This window comes from Bombina bombina, chromosome 2 (genome assembly GCF_027579735.1).
Source record: "Bombina bombina isolate aBomBom1 chromosome 2, aBomBom1.pri, whole genome shotgun sequence".
In the NCBI taxonomy this organism is placed as follows: domain Eukaryota; kingdom Metazoa; phylum Chordata; class Amphibia; order Anura; family Bombinatoridae; genus Bombina; species Bombina bombina.
The window spans coordinates 999966237-999984551 of record NC_069500.1 but is presented as its reverse complement, the minus strand read 5'-3'; the positions used below and the strand labels follow the sequence as shown (position 1 = coordinate 999984551).

The window sequence follows — 18315 nt, the reverse complement described above, 5'->3', positions numbered from 1 at the left end:
AAAATTCTCGGTATTCTAAAAGAATGCCAAGAAAAATGATGAGAAAGACACCAAGAAATATAAGTCTTCCAGACTCTATAATATATCTCTCGAGATACAGATTTACGAGCCTGTAACATAGTATTAATCACGGAGTCAGAGAAACCTCTTTGACCAAGAATCAAGCGTTCAATCTCCATACCTTTAAATTTAAGGATTTCAGATCCGGATGGAAAAAAGGACCTTGCGACAGAAGGTCTGGTCTTAACGGAAGAGTCCATGGTTGGCAAGATGCCATCCGGACAAGATCCGCATACCAAAACCTGTGAGGCCATGCCGGAGCTATTAGCAGAACAAACGAGCTTTCCCTCAGAATCTTGGAGATTACTCTTGGAAGAAGAACTAGAGGCGGAAAGATATAGGCAGGATGATACTTCCAAGGAAGTGATAATGCATCCACTGCCTCCGCCTGAGGATCCCGGGATCTGGACAGATACCTGGGAAGTTTCTTGTTTAGATGAGAGGCCATCAGATCTATCTCTGGGAGCCCCCACATTTGAACAATCTGAAGAAATACCTCTGGGTGAAGAGACCATTCGCCCGGATGCAACGTTTGGCGACTGAGATAATCCGCTTCCCAATTGTCTACACCTGGGATATGAACCGCAGAGATTAGACAGGAGCTGGATTCCGCCCAAACCAAAATTCGAGATACTTCTTTCATAGCCAGAGGACTGTGAGTCCCTCCTTGATGATTGATGTATGCCACAGTTGTGACATTGTCTGTCTGAAAACAAATGAACGATTCTCTCTTCAGAAGAGGCCAAAACTGAAGAGCTCTGAAAATCGCACGGAGTTCCAAAATATTGATCGGTAATCTCACCTCCTGAGATTCCCAAACTCCTTGTGCCGTCAGAGATCCCCACACAGCTCCCCAACCTGTGAGACTTGCATCTGTTGAAATTACAGTCCAGGTCGGAAGAACAAAAGAAGCCCCCTGAATTAAACGATGGTGATCTGTCCACCACGTTAGAGAGTGTCGAACAATCGGTTTTAAAGATATTAATTGATATATCTTCGTGTAATCCCTGCACCATTGGTTCAGCATACAGAGCTGAAGAGGTCGCATGTGAAAACGAGCAAAGGGGATCGCGTCCGATGCAGCAGTCATAAGACCTAGAATTTCCATGCATAAGGCTACCGAAGGGAATGATTGAGACTGAAGGTTTCGACAAGCTGTAATCAATTTTAGACGTCTCTTGTCTGTTAAAGACAGAGTCATGGACACTGAATCTATCTGGAAACCCAGAAAGGTTACCCTTGTTTGAGGAATCAAAGAACTTTTTGGTAAATTGATCCTCCAACCATGATCTTGAAGAAACAACACAAGTCGATTCGTATGAGACTCTGCTAAATGTAAAGACTGAGCAAGTACCAAGATATCGTCCAAATAAGGAAATACCACAATACCCTGTTCTCTGATTACAGACAGAAGGGCACCGAGAATTTTTGTGAAAATTCTTGGAGCTGTAGCAAGGCCAAACGGTAGAGCCACAAATTGGTAATGCTTGTCTAGAAAAGAGAATCTCAGGAACTGATAATGATCTGGATGAATCGGAATATGCAGATATGCATCCTGTAAATCTATTGTGGACATATAATTCCCTTGCTGAACAAAAGGCAATATAGTCCTTACAGTTACCATCTTGAACGTTGGTATCCTTACATAACGATTCAATAATTTTAGATCCAGAACTGGTCTGAAGGAATTCTCCTTCTTTGGTACAATGAAGAGATTTGAATAAAACCCCATCCCCTGTTCCGGAACTGGAACTGGCATAATTACTCCAGCCAACTCTAGATCTGAAACACAATTCAGAAATGCTTGAGCTTTCACTGGATTTACTGGGACACAGGAAAGAAAAAATCTCTTTGCAGGAGGTCTCATCTTGAAACCAATTCTGTACCCTTCTGAAACAATGTTCTGAATCCAAAGATTGTGAACAGAATTGATCCAAATTTCTTTGAAAAAACGTAACCTGCCCCCTACCAGCTGAACTGGAATGAGGGCCGTACCTTCATGTGAACTTAGAAGCAGGCTTTGCCTTTCTAGCAGGCTTGGATTTATTCCAGACTGGAGATGGTTTCCAAACTGAAACTGCTCCTGAGGACGAAGGATCAGGCTTTTGTTCTTTGTTGAAACGAAAGGAACGAAAACTATTGTTAGCCCTGTTTTTACCTTTAGATTTTTTATCCTGTGGTAAAAAAGTTCCTTTCCCACCAGTAACAGTTGAAATAATAGAATCCAACTGAGAACCAAATAATTTGTTTCCCTGGAAAGAAATGGAAAGTAGAGTTGATTTAGAAGCCATATCAGCATTCCAAGTCTTAAGCCATAAAGCTCTTCTGGCTAAGATAGCCAGAGACATAAACCTAACATCAACTCTAATAATATCAAAAATGGCATCACAGATAAAATTATTAGCATGCTGGAGAAGAATAATAATATCATGAGAATCACGATTTGTTACTTGTTGCGCTAGAGTTTCCAACCAAAAAGTTGAAGCTGCAGCAACATCAGCCAATGATATAGCAGGTCTAAGAAGATTACCTGAACACAGATAAGCTTTTCTTAGAAAAGATTCAATTTTTCTATCTAAAGGATCCTTAAACGAGGTACCATCTGACGTAGGAATGGTAGTACGTTTAGCAAGGGTAGAAATAGCCCCATCAACTTTAGGGATTTTGTCCCAAAATTCTAACCTGTCAGGCGGAACAGGATATAATTGCTTAAAACGTTTAGAAGGAGTAAATGAATTACCCAATTTATCCCATTCTTTGGAAATTACTGCAGAAATAGCATTAGGAACAGGAAAAACTTCTGGAATAACCGCAGGAGCTTTAAAAACCTTATCCAAACGTATAGAATTAGTATCAAGAGGACTAGAATCCTCTATTTCTAAAGCAATTATTACTTCTTTAAGTAAAGAGCGAATAAATTCCATCTTAAATAAATATGAAGATTTATCAGCATCAATCTCTGAGATAGAATCCTCTGAACCAGAAGAGTCCAAAGAATCAGAATGATGGTGTTCATTTAAAAATTCATCTGTAGAGAGAGAAGATTTAAAAGACTTTTTACGTTTACTAGAAGGAGAAATAACAGACAAAGCCTTCTTTATGGATTCAGAAACAAAATCTCTTATGTTATCAGGAACATTCTGCACCTTAGATGTTGAGGGAACTGCAACAGGCAATGGTACATTACTAAAGGAAATATTATCTGCTTTAACAAGTTTGTCATGACAATTATTACAAACAACAGCTGGAGGAATAGCTACCAAAAGTTTACAGCAGATACACTTAGCTTTGGTAGATCCAGCAGGCAGTGATTTTCCTGTAGTATCTTCTGGCTCAGATGCAACGTGAGACATCTTGCAATATGTAAGAGAAAAAACAACATATAAAGCAAAATAGATCAAATTCCTTATAAGACAGTTTCAGGAATGGGAAAGAATGCCAAATATCAAGCTTCTAGCAACCAGAAGCAAATGAAAAATGAGACTGAAATAATGTGGAGACAAAAGCGACGCCCATATTTTTTAGCGCCAAATAAGACGCCCACATTATTTGGCGCCTAAATGCTTTTGGCGCCAAAAATGACGCCACATCCGGAACGCCGACATTTTTGGCGCAAAATAACGTCAAAAAATGACGCAACTTCCGGCGACACGTATGACGCCGGAAACGGAAAAGAATTTTTGCGCCAAAAAAGTCAGCGCCAAGAATGACGCAATAAAATGAAGCATTTTCAGCCCCCGCGAGCCTAACAGCCCACAGGGAAAAAAGTCAAATTTTTGAGGTAAGAAAAATATGATAATTCAATGCATAATCCCAAATATGAAACTGACTGTCTGAAAATAAGGAAAGTTGAACATTCTGAGTCAAGGCAAATAAATGTTTGAATACATATATTTAGAACTTTATAAATAAAGTGCCCAACCATAGCTTAGAGTGTCACAGAAAATAAGACTTACTTACCCCAGGACACTCATCTACATGTTTGTAGAAAGCCAAACCAGTACTGAAACGAGAATCAGTAGAGGTAATGGTAAATATAAGAGTATATCGTCGATCTGAAAAGGGAGGTAAGAGATGAATCTCTACGACCGATAACAGAGAACCTTATGAAATAGACCCCGTAGAAGGAGATCACTGCATTCAATAGGCAATACTCTCTTCACATCCCTCTGACATTCACTGCACGCTGAGAGGAAAACCGGGCTCCAACTTGCTGCGGAGCGCATATCAACGTAGAATCTAGCACAAACTTACTTCACCACCTCCCTTGGAGGCAAAGTTTGTAAAACTGATTTGTGGGTGTGGTGAGGGGTGTATTTATAGGCATTTTAAGGTTTGGGAAACTTTGCCCCTCCTGGTAGGAATGTATATCCCATACGTCACTAGCTCATGGACTCTTGTTAATTACATGAAAGAAATACAACTTGCCTAATAATTCTGCACTCCCTGTAGTATCCTTGAAAGCACAACTATCCTCAATGGGTATAGTAGTACGCTTAGCTAGGGAAGATATAGCTCCCTCTACCTTAGGGACCGCTTGCCATGAGTCCCGAATGTTATCTGATATAGGAAACATTTTCTTAAAATTAGGAGAGGGAGAAAACGGTATACCTGGTCTATCCCATTCCTTACTAATAATTTCCGAAATTCTCTTAGGAACAGGAAAAAACATCAGTGTAAGTAGGAACTTCCAAATATTTATCCATTTTACACAATTTCTCTGGAGGAATCACAATAGGATCACAATCATCCAGAGTCGCTAAAACCTGCCTAAGCAACAGGCAGAGGTGTTCAAGCTTAAATTTAAATGACATAGCATCCGAATCTGTCTGAGGCAAAACATTCCCTGAATCAGAAATTTCACCCTCAGACAGTAATTCCCTAATCCCCAACTCAGAGCACTGTGAGGGAACATCGGAAATAGCTAATAAAGCATCAGAGGATTTAGTATTTACATTAATACTTGACCTACTGCGTTTACCCTGCAACACTGGTAATTTAGACAATACCTCTGTAAGGGTAGTTAACATAACTGCAGCCATCTCCTGCAGAGTAAAGGAATTAGACGCACTAGAAGTACTAGGCGTCACTTGTGTGGGCATAAAAGGTTGTGACACTTGGGGAGAATTGGATGGCATATCCTGATTCTCTTCAGACTGAGAATCATCCTTAGGCACACTTACTTTATTTAAAATATGCTTTTTACATTGTAAAGCCCTTTCAGTACAAAAGTTACACAATGTTAGAGGGGATTGCACAATAGCTTCTAAACACATAGAACAATGAGAAACCTCAATGTCAGACATGTTGAACAGACTAGTAATACCACAAAAATTGTTTAAACACTTATTTATAGCATAAAATAAACATTAGAAAAAATGTGTACTGTGGCTTTAAGAAAAGAAAAAGTGAACAATTTTTCCAAAATGCACAAAAAAAGTTAAATTATTCCCAAATTTAACTTAATATCATTGGTTAATCCAAAAATTACTGCACCCAGGAGCAAGGGCAGAAATAAGGCTTTAGAAGTACTTATATCAACATGTAGTCAAAAGATAGATAAAAATACACTCTGCACCTCGCCACAGCTTTGCTGTGGTGCCTACCTGCCCCCAGGGTACTTCGAATTAAGTTTCCAACCCTTCACACCAGCTACACAGTCCAGGAGCCAGAGAGTTACTGTTTGCTGTGGGAACCAGCGTGGATCTTACTTACAAATGCTAAGATCATCAAACCTCAGGGCAGAAATCTTCTTCCATATCCCCCTGAGGAAAATAGTACTCACCGGTACCATTTAAAATAAAAAACTTCTTGATTGAAGAAACTAAAAACTAACACCTCACTTTACCATGTCTTCCTAGTATAACACAGGCAAAGAGAATGACTGAGGGTGGAGGGGAAGGGGCTATATATACAGCGCTGCTGTGGTGCTCTTTGCCACTTCCTGTTAGCAGGAGGTTAATATCCCACAAGTAAGGATGAAATCCGTGGACTCGTCATATCTTTGTAAAAGAAAATAATTTAATACACCTGTTACTTAAAGGGACAGTCCGGTCAAAATTTAAATGCACATAGATAAATTACATCTTTGAACAGAAACATAGGGTTTGTATCATGTCAGCAATTAACAAATTGAGGTACAAGCCCCTTAGGCTCTGTGACCAAGTGCTGTGTTTAAAATGCTGGTGCACAGTTACATACTTAAAAACAGTTTTGAAACAGCTATAGCTTTTATTATATTTTATTATTTTATTATTACAGAAATGCTTTTATTTAAAATTGAAATGCATCATTGCGGATTCCAGTTTTGGCTGGAGTGTCCCTTTAAAGGGTTTTCATGTGTGAATTTGTTGTTATTCATTTCTTATTCAAATGATCAATCTAATTTAGTCAGTGGTTCTTTTATTTATTGGAATAGATATGAAAGTGCTAAAAAAAACTAACACCCACATTTCTATAACGATTGTTTTGTTTTCAAATTCAAAATTTTGGAATGTGGGCCTTGGTTATTTCACTCATATTACACTGATTAGTAGGGTTGGATTAATGTTTTGGCACAATCAGTAAAAACAACAAATGCTGGATGTATTCGTTCAGTCTAGACAAATGTTTAGTATATATTTGACAAATTACTAATTTAGCCATTATTGAAGATTACATTTCAATCTTAACTTTCAAACGCTGATTCTTGTTGACGTCAAAGTAAGTCTACTGTAATTAATATTCAAATTTAATATGTTACACTATATTGGTTCCATTTATTATAGGTTGTGGCAGACAATGAATCATGTCCGCAAGACCTCGTTACGACTGCAATGCCTATTGACTGCTAGCAGAGGCTGTCAATCATCCCAATCGGATAGGGAAAATTTTATTCCGCCACCTTTTAGATGGCAGACAGGGTAAGCAGCGGTCTTAAGACTCTGGGGCTCTGAACCAGCTATGGCTGCTTGGTAAATGGAGCCCCTATGGATTAATTTATATAGTTGCTTGGAAATATTTATTGTCCATCGGTATTGGGCAGGACAGAAAGTTACATATATATATTTATTTAAAGGGACACTGAACACAATTTTTTTCTTTTGTGATTCAGATAGAGCATGCAATTTTAAACAACTTTCTAATTTACTCCTATTATCAGTTTTTCTTCGTTCTCTTGCTTTCTTTATTTGAAAAAGAAGGCATCTAAGCTATTTTTTTGGTTCAGAACCATGGAAAGCACTTGTTTATTGGTAGGTGAATTTACCCACCAATCAGCAAGAACAACACAGTGTGTTCACCAAAAATGGGCCGGCATCTAAACTTACATTCTTGCATTTCAAATAAAGATACCAAGAGAATGAAAAGAATTTGATAATAGGAGTAAATTAGAAAGTTACTTAAAATTGCATGCTCTACCAGAATCACAATAGAAAACATTTGGGTTCAGTGTCCCTTTAATAACCATGGCACTTAGCAATCATGTTCTTAAAATGTTACTTTTTATTTTGTGAATTTTCGTGATTTTAATTTACAGTACTTTGATCTTTTTTAACAACATTTCTACAAGCAATCATGTCATTGTGATTGAGATGTAATTATTTTTTAAAATATAAAAACATATTTTTATCCTATTATTCTTCAAAGACAAAACCTCATTCTGTACAGTGAGGTTTGGAATCATTCTCTTTATTTTAACTTTAAGAATTGTTAAAATCCTGTTATAGAAGATGATATCAATTACAGACACATTCTTCGTATAGAAAATCATTTGAATGTTTTCTTCTAACATTTTTCACATCATTTCCCCCCATCTTTCTGCCATACTATCTTCTATTGTTCAGCAGTGGTTGGATCTGTGCACTGTAAACGTAATCATTAAAGGGACACGAAACCCCCCAAAATTCTGTGTTCTAATTGACTACTATTATCAAACAATCTTAGTTCTCTTCGTATCATTTGTTGAAATAAATTTTTTGAGTTTCATATCCCTTTAAGCGGATCCTATTGATTTCAAAGGGATCCAATAATAGTAAGTGGAAAAAATGTACTATGTAAACAGCAGAGAGATATCTTAGCGGCACCTTAATACATTTAAAGCATTTCCTGATTTTTTATCCCAAAGTTGAACTTCGCTCAAGATTCTACTGAGCGGGTCTTGTTTTTTAAATGCGCTTCGTGGGCGCGCTGTCTAGTCACAGCCCGCCCACGGAGCGCATTTAAAAAACAAGACCCGCTCAGTAGAACCTTGAGCGGAGTCCAACTTTGGGATAAAATATCAGGAAATTCTTTAGATGTATAAAGGGGCACTATGTGCAGAATTATATATCATTATTTTGAATGTTTACTGTCCCTTTAATGGCTTCCAATAATTAATTATTGCTATCTATGTATAAGTGGCCTATATTTGAATATTTAAGGGAAATAAAAGACAAAATTAAACTTGCATTTTTTTCAGATAGAGCATGCATTTTACGCTCTTGAAATTATTTACTAAAGAGGTAGACAAATACATTTAATAAAGAAGTAAATTGGAAAGTTGTTTAAAATTGCATGCACTAGCTGAATCTTAATTTTTAATTTCATGTCCCTTTAACATTTGGCATATACATTTTTATTATCAAACAGAAATATTTGAGTGACATAATAATAAATGTAAAGGAAAATATACTACCATTCTAGCGTCAAAATAAAGAGACATTGGCTCATCACTATTAATCAGCTGGCTTTTAAAATGTTAATTTAGTCTTCTATATATATAGGATGCTACAATTTATCAGAATTGTGTTTATTTTTGTATGCACTTATATATTATATATGCACTTTATATATTTATACAAATAGCGAGTAAACTCACCTGCACATTCCATCTTATCAAGGAAGCGTTCTTTATAAACTGAAGTACAGTTATCCATCAGGTTAACATGACCCCACATGAGTTGAAATACTTTTTTCAATCCTAGTTAAAAATAAATAAACAAAATATAACTTTTTTGTTGCCAATCAGTCATTAGTTTTCAGACGGGAAATTTATTTGCATGGGAATTTTTACAGGTCTTTTTTTTATCTAGAAATATACTGACTATAACACATACATACACCCAAATTATATATGTCAGCAATATATTGTGTGTGTATATATATATATATATATATATATATATATTTATACTGTATATACATATATATATATATATATATATATATATATATATATATATATACACAGTATATATATATATATATATAAATATATATATATATATATGTATGTATGTACATATTCCTGTCGCTTCCTATTAAAAACAGGGGCACTTTCATTCATTTTACATTTTAGTCGTTTTGTTAAAATAATTACCTTTTCTTCTTGCAAATCCGGAGCAGCACTTCCCCCGCCCGTCTCTCGTCTCTTCATAGGTCAGAAATGAATAGCCCCTAAAGGCCTGAATAGTGAGCTAGATCTCAATTTCATTTTAAATTAATTCAGTATCCCCCTTTTTTCAAATAGAATATAAGATATAACATCAGATTTCTTATCAATTAAACCCTCGAGGTCCCTTTAATTCACTAATCTGCACCTGTCCCATAGAGACATTTTTCAAGCTACTTATTATGAATTTTATATTCTTAATAGTAACAAAAACAATAGGAGATGTTCTAAATAAATAATTTCTGATTCCATCTACCTCACATAAATAACATAATTTATGTAAGAACTTACCTGATAAATTCATTTCTTTCATATTAGCAAGAGTCCATGAGCTAGTGACGTATGGGATATACATTCCTACCAGGAGGGGCAAAGTTTCCCAAACCTTAAAATGCCTATAAATACACCCCTCACCACACCCACAATTCAGTTTAACGAATAGCCAAGAAGTGGGGTGATAAGAAAAAAGTGCGAAAGCATATAAAATAAGGAATTGGAATAATTGTGCTTTATACAAAAAAATCATAACCACCACAAAAAAGGGCGGGCCTCATGGACTCTTGCTAATATGAAAGAAATGAATTTATCAGGTAAGTTCTTACATAAATTATGTTTTCTTTCATGTAATTAGCAAGAGTCCATGAGCTAGTGACGTATGGGATAATGACTACCCAAGATGTGGATCTTTCCACACAAGAGTCACTAGAGAGGGAGGGATAAAATAAAGACAGCCAATTCCTGCTGAAAATAATCCACACCCAAAATAAAGTTTAATGAAAAACATAAGCAGAAGATTCAAACTGAAACCGCTGCCTGAAGTACTTTTCTACCAAAAACTGCTTCAGAAGAAGAAAATACATCAAAATGGTAGAATTTGGTAAAAGTATGCAAAGAGGACCAAGTTGCCGCTTTGCAAATCTTATCAACCGAAGCTTCATTCCTAAACGCCCAGGAAGTAGAAACTGACCTAGTAGAATGAGCTGTAATCCTATGAGGCGGAGTTTTACCCGACTCAACATAGGCAAGATGAATTAAAAATTTCAACCAAGATGCCAAAGAAATGGCAGAAGTTTTCTGGCCTTTCTAGAACCGGAAAAGATAACAAATAAACTAGAAGTCTTTCGGAAAGACTTAGTAGTTTCAACATAATATTTCAAAGCTCTAACAACATCCAAAGAATGCAACGATTTCTCCTTAGAATTCTTAGGATTAGGACATAATGAAGGAACCACAATGTCTCTACTAATGTTGTTGGAATTCACAACTTAGGTAAAAATTCAAAAGAAGTTCGCAACACCGCCTTATCCTGATGAAAAATCAGAAAAAGGAGACTCACAAGAAAGAGCAGATAATTCAGAAACTCTTCTGGCAGAAGAGATGGCCAAAAGGAACAAAACTTTCCAAGAAAGTAATTTAATATCCAATGAATGCATAGGTTCAAATGGAGGAGCTTGAAGAGCCCCCAGAACCAAATTCAAACTCCAAGGAGGAGAAATTGACTTAATGACAGGCTTTATACGAACCAAAGCTTGTACAAAACAATGAATATCAGGAAGAATAGCAATCTTTCTGTGAAAAAGAACAGAAAGAGCAGAGATTTGACCTTTCAAGGAACTTGCGGACAAACCCTTATCTAAACCATCCTGAAGAAACTGAAATATTCTCGGTATTCTAAAAGAATGCCAAGAAAAATGATGAGAAAGACACCAAGAAATATAAGTCTTCCAAACTCTATAATATATCTCTCTGGATACAGATTTACGAGCCTGTAAAATAGTATTAATCACAGAGTCAGAGAAACCTCTTTGACCAAGAATCAAGCGTTCACTCTCCATACCTTTAAATTTAAGGATTTCAGATCCTGATGGAAAAAAGGACCTTGAGACAGAAGGTCTGGTCTTAACGGAAGAGTCCACGGTTGGCAAGAGGCCATCCGGACAAGATCCGCATACCAAAACCTGTGAGGCCATGCCGGAGCTACCAGCAGAACAAACGAGCATTCCTTCAGAATCTTGGAGATTACTCTTGGAAGAAGAACTAGAGGCGGAAAGATATAGGCAGGATGATACTTCCAAGGAAGTGATAATGCATCCACTGCCTCCGCCTGAGGATCCCGGGATCTGGACAGATACCTGGGAAGTTTTCTTGTTTAGATGAGAAGCCATCAGATCTATTTCTGGAAGTTCCCACATTTGAACAATCTGAAGAAATACCTCTGGGTGAAGAGACCATTCGCCCGGATGCAACGTTTGGCGACTGAGATAATCCGCTTTCCAATTGTCCATACCTGGGATATGAACCGCAGAGATTAGACAGGAGCTGGATTCCGCCCAAACCAAAATTCGAGATACTTCTTTCATAGCCAGAGGACTGTGAGTCCCTCCTTGATGATTGATGTATGCCACAGTTGTGACATTGTCTATCTGAAAACAAATGAACAACTCTCTCTTCAGAAGAGGCCAAGACTGAAGAGCTCTGAAAATTGCACGGAGTTCCAAAATATTGATCGGAAATCTCACCTCCTGAGATTCCCAAACCCCTTGTGCCGTCAGATACCCCCACACAGCTCCCCAACCTGTAAGACTTGCATCTGTTGAGATTATAGTCCAGGTCGGAAGAACAAAGAAGCCCCCTGAACTAAACGATGGTGATCTGTCCACCATGTCAGAGAGTGTCGTAAAATCGGTTTAAAGATATTAATTGAGATATCTTTGAGTAATCCCTGCACCATTGGTTCAGCATACAGAGCTGAAGAGGTCGCATGTGAAAACGAGCAAAGGAGATCGCATCTGATGCGGCAGTCCTAAGACCCAACATTTCCATGCATAAGGCTACCAAAGGGAATGATTGTGACTGAAGGTTTTGACAAGCTGATATCAATGTTAAACTTCTCTTGTCTGACAAGGACAGAGTCATAGACACTGAATCTATCTAGAAACCTAAAAAGGTTACCCTTGTCTGAGGAATCAATGAACTGATTGGTAAATTGATCCTCCAACCATGAACTTGAAGAAACAACACAAGTCGATTCGTATGAGATTCTTCGAAAAATGAGAAGACTGAGCAAGTACCAAGATATCGTCCAAATAAGGAAATACCAAAACCCTGTTCTCCGATTACAGAAAGAAGGGCACCGAGAACCTTTGAAAAAAATTCTTGGAACTGAGGCTAGGCCAAACGGTAGAGCCACAAAACTGGTAATGCTTGTCTAAAAAGAGAATCTCAGACACTAAAAGTGATCTGGATGAATCGGAATATGCAGATACACATCCTGTAAATCTATTGTAGACAAATAATGCCCTTGCTAAACAAAAGGCAGGATAGTCCTACAGTAACCATCTTGAATGTTGGTATCCTAACATAACGATTCAATAATGATAGATCCGGAACTGGTCTGAAGGAATTGACCTTCTTTGGTACAATGAAGAGATAAAATAAAACCCCAGCCCCTGTTCCAGAACTGGAACTGGCATAAATACTCCAGCCAACTCTAGATCTGAAACACATTTCAGAATGCTGAGCCTTTGCTGTGTTAACTGGGACACGGGAAAGAAAAAAATCTCTTAGCAGGAGGCCTTAACTTGAAGCCAATTCTGTACCTTTCTGAAACAATGTTTCTGAAACCAGAGATTGAGAACGGAATTGATCCAAATTTCTTTGAAGAAAACGTAATCTGCCCCATACCAGCTGAGCTGGAATAAGGGCCGCACCTTCATAGGTACTTAGGAGCTGGCTATAGGTTTCTATAAGGCTTGGATATATTCCAAACTGGAAATAGTTTCCAAACTGATACCGCTCCTGAGGATGAAGGATCAGGCTTTTGTTCCTTGTTGTGAGGAAAGGAACGAAAATGATTATTTACCCTGGAAAGAAAGGGAAAGCAAAGTTGACTTAGAAGACATATCAGCATTCCAAGTTTAATCCATAAAGCTTTTCTAGCTAAAATAGCTAGAGACATATACCTGACATCAACTCTAATGATATCAAAAGATGGTATCACCAATAAAATTATTAGCATGTTATAGAATAATAATAATGCTATAAAATTATGATCTGTTACTTGTTGTGCTAAAGCTTCTAACCAAAAAGTTGAAGCTGCAGCAACATCCGCTAAAAATATAGCAGGTCTAAGAAGATTACCTGAACATAAGTAAGCTTTTCTTAGAAAGGATTCAATTTTCCTATCTAAAGGATCCTTAAATGAAGTACTATCTGCCGTAGGAATAGTAGTACATTAGCAGGAGTAGAGACAGCCCCATAACCTTAGGGATTTTTGTCCCAAAAAACTCTAATCTGTCAGATGGCACAGGATATAATTTGCTTAAACGTCTAGAAGGAGTAAATAAATTACCCAAATTATTCCATTCCCTGGAAATTACTTCAGAAATAGCATCAGGGAGAAAAAACACTTCTGGAATAACTACAGGAGATTTAAAAACCTTATTTAAACGTTTACATTTAGTATCAAGAGGACCAGAATCCTCTATTTCTAATGCAAATAATACTTCTTTAAGTAAAGAACGAATAAATTCCATCTTGAACAAATACAAAGATTTATCAGCATCAACCTCTGAGACAGAAACCTCTGAACCAGAAGAACCATTATCAGTATCAGAATGATGATGTTCATTTAAAAATTCATCTGAAAAAAGAGAAGTTTTAAGAGACTTTTATGTATACTAGAAGGAGAAATAAGACATAGCCTTCTTAATGGATTTAAAAAATAAAATCTCTTATGTTATCAGGAACACTCTGAAAATTAGATGTTGACGGAACAGCAACAGGTAATGTAACAGTACTAAAGGAAATTTTATCTGCATTAAATAAGTTTGACATGACATGCAATACAAACAACAGCTGGAGAAACAGATACCAAAAGTTTATAGCAGATACACTTAGCTTGGTAGCTCCAGCACTGTGCAGTGATTTTCCTGAAGTATCTTCTGACTCAGTTGCAACGTGGAACATCTTGCAATATGTAAAAGAAAAAAACAACATATAAAGCAAAATTGATCAAATTCCTTAAATGACAGTTTCAGGAATGGGAAAAAAATGCCAGTGAACAAGCTTCTAGCAACCAGAAGCAATAAATAATGAGACTTAAATAATGTGGAGACAAAAATGACGCCCATATTTTTTAGCGCCAAAAAAGACGCCCACATTATTTGGCGCCTAAATGCTTTTGGCGCCAAAAATGACGCCACATCCGGAACGCCGACATTTTTAATGCAAAAAAAAAAACGTCAAAAAATGACGCAACTTCCGGCGACACGTACGACGCCGGAAACAGAAAAAAAAATTTTGCGCCAAAAAAGTCAGCGCCAAGAATGACGCAATAAAATGAAACATTTTCTGCCCCCGCGAGCCTAACAGCCCACAGGGAAAAAGTCAAATTTTTTAAGGTAAAAAAAAATGATTGAAACAAATGCATTATCCCAAATATGAAACTGACTGTCTGAAAAATAAGGAATGTTGAACATTCTGAGTCAAGGCAAATAAATGTTTGAATACATATATTTAGAACTTTATAAACAAAGTGCCCAACCATAGCTTAGAGTGTCACAGAAAATAAGATTTACTTACCCCAGGACACTCATCTACATGTTTGTAGAAAGCCAAACCAGTACTGAAACGAGAATCAGCAGAGGTAATGGTATATATAAGAGTATATCGTCGATCTGAAAAGGGAGGTAAGAGATGAATCTCTACGACCGATAACAGAGAACCTATGAAATAGACCCCGTAGAAGGAGATCACTGCATTCAAATAGGCAATACTCTCCTCACATCCCTCTGACATTCACTGCACGCTGAGAGGAAAACCGGGCTCCAACTTGCTGCGGAGCGCATATCAACGTAGAATCTAGCACAAACTTACTTCACCACCTCCATCGGAGGCAAAGTTTGTAAAACTGAATTGTGGGTGTGGTGAGGGGTGTATTTATAGGCATTTTAAGGTTTGGGAAACTTTGCCCCTCCTGGTAGGAATGTATATCCCATACGTCACTAGCTCATGGACTCTTGCTAATTACATGAAAGAAATATATAGTCAGTAACTGTTTTAAAAAAAAAATTTTTGGAGAAATATTTATCTATTCATTTAAGAAGTGAACCACTTAATTTTATTAATATTAGTTTCTGAAATATGAACTTACATTAATAGATCTGGTATTGTAATATATGCGTTTTAACTACACTCTGTTCAAAGGAATTCCAATTAGATACTTTGTTTGTTACATTAATAATATCTGCAATCATAAGTGATGTGTGATCTCTACAAAATGTTTTTTACACACTACTGTTATATATCACAATTTTATATTATGAACCAGTGAATTATTCCTGTTAGTCAGTTACATAGTTTTTTAGGGGTATATATAATATATATTTTTTTTAAAATAAAAAAAATTTTAATTAATTTTTTATATCAAAAAAATTTTTTGTATCAAGTTTTTTATATATATATATCAAGTGTTTCTATATGTATCAAGTTTTTTATTCTATTTTTATAAAGTTTTTTATACATTAGATTTTTATATATGAGTTTTTAAGATCAATTGTGGTGATCAGGCTGTTTTGCCCGGACTCTGGGTGTACTGATGTTGATATAACAGAGTGTAGTTGATACAGTCAGTTTTGAATTCATTCTGCTAAACGGTTTAGATCGTCTATTATGTTAAGCAATTTTGATCCCATATTAGCTAGTTTATAGGACGAGTACTGTTATATATTACTTGTGTGTTATTTTAACATACCCACATTGTTTTGATCTATCAGAACAATCCGGTCACTGGATTTTTAGATATGATTAAATTTATCTTGATCATGTGAAACTATTAATTCTGACCATGTTTAAAGATATCACTTATGAGATAGTAAGTTATTCGTGTCACATAGAGATGTAATAGCAATACAAGTCTCTTATTTTCAATTCATGACTAATAGTTGCTTAAAATGAAGGCGGAAATGAGATACGTAAAGGGTGTAAAGGGTTAGATCAGCCTTTAAAAATGGAGGAGCATCAGCAAACGAACATCTTGATAAAAGCTTCACAGCTGAAACGCAGCAACAGAAACTACTCCCAGAACCGACTCTTTCTACGTGCTTTGATAGCACACACTGAGCCGGTAGGAGCTTATACCTTCAAGGACCTCCAGCTTTTTTGAATTAGTGCGCGCACTGCAAAGGTCCCTATTGGACCATCACTACACATTTCCCTGCTAACAGGTGATTTGAAAACAAAGCGAGGACTCTATCAACTCTAAGTGAGTACAAGTTATATATCTGTAACCACACACTGTACTTATAAATCCACGGTTCGCCTACAGCAAAGTGTCTTAGCAATTGCAGAAGTAACAGTCGAACATACACGGCGAAGTTTAACCCTGTATTGACTGCCCTTTCAGGAAAAACATTGGCCTTCTAACTCTTAAGTTGAACATTTTGATTTTACTGCACCGCCTACTTATCAGTCACATTTCAAACTTGTGATAAAAGACATTCTTAGTTATTAGGAGGAAACTGGACTTGTGTCTATTGTTGCAATTCCTCACACATCGTACATTGGATGTTTTAATAAACTCTTTAAGTCCTTATTTATATTTTGATTGCTTAACTTTTACATTGTATTTTGTTTTTATACACCGGTGTATTGCTTATGTCTATATTGTTGCTATTATTAAATAATCTATGTATTTATATTTAAACCGTTTTTTTTAGTTTTTTATCTACCCTATTAGCCCTGTATGTTTGTACGTGTTAAGGTTTTATACCTGCAGTTTGGTTAAGTCGACATTTGTGCATCCAGAGTTGATGGTAGAACTATATTGATCGCTTATTTATTTAGTTTTATACATTCTATTTATATAATCGTATCCTTATATTTTGCATCCCACAAATAATATTTTTTATACTTTCAATATTAATTTTTTAATATATATTTTTTAATATTTTTATAACAATCTTGTGTTTAGGACAGCTAGCCTCAGGCGCCACTGACACCCTGTTGTCTTGTCAGAAATGAAGACTCCAGCTTCCTCCAATCACGGCATGGCCTCAGGCAATGTTTGCTCTGGGGGGAAGCCATGATTGGAGGAACCCGGATTCGTCATTGCTGACATAAGAAGAGGCGAGTGACAGGAGGGGAAAGCGCTGTTCCGGCTTTGAAAGAAGAAAAGATAAGTATTTTAACAAAACGGCTAAAATGTAAACTTTGACAAATGAAAGTGCCCCTGTTTTTAATAGGATTTTTAAAAACCGGGCACACATTCCTCACAGTTTACAGTCACATTAAAAAAAAACTATAAAATTTCCTTACACAAGACAAAACTAAGATTTTAATCCACTCTCTAATCCTTTCCCGCCTCGATTACTGCAACTCTGTCATCTCTGGTCTCCCCAGCTGCCGCCTAGCTCCTTTACAATCCATAATGAATGCCGGCTTGTCTTCCTTACACGTCGCTCTTCATCTGCTGCACTTCTCTGCAAGTCCCTTCAATGACATAGAAGGCCCTCAACTGCACTGCTCCCCCCTTTATCTCAGACATTGTCTCCAGATACTCTCCCTCTTGTCCCCTTCGCTCTGCTCACGACCTCCTACTCTCCTCCTCTCTTGTTACCTCCTCACATTCCTGTCTACTGGACCTCTCCAGACTGGCCCCTATTTTATGGAACTCTCTGCCTCGCGCCACCAGACTCTCCCCTAGTTTTGAAAGCTTCAGGGATGCATACAACATACACTAACCTTTTCTAACCCCAGTTCCTCTCCTCCTTTGTTACCCCCTTGAACCCCCTTAGCATGTAAGCCTACGAGCCCAGCTAGTTGCAGATCACCTTCATAAAATCTGA

General features: G+C 36.9%; 1 protein-coding gene across 1 annotated transcript in view; it reads right to left on the bottom strand.

Annotated features, from left to right (window-relative positions):
- The window catches only part of CFI (complement factor I), a 204159-nt gene that overhangs the window by 18837 nt on the left and 167007 nt on the right, over nucleotides 1–18315 (bottom strand). The window contains exon 13 of the mRNA XM_053703548.1: nucleotides 8897–8998. Coding sequence (XP_053559523.1) covers nucleotides 8897–8998 — 102 coding nt within the window. The remainder of the gene's footprint in view (nucleotides 1–8896; nucleotides 8999–18315) is intronic.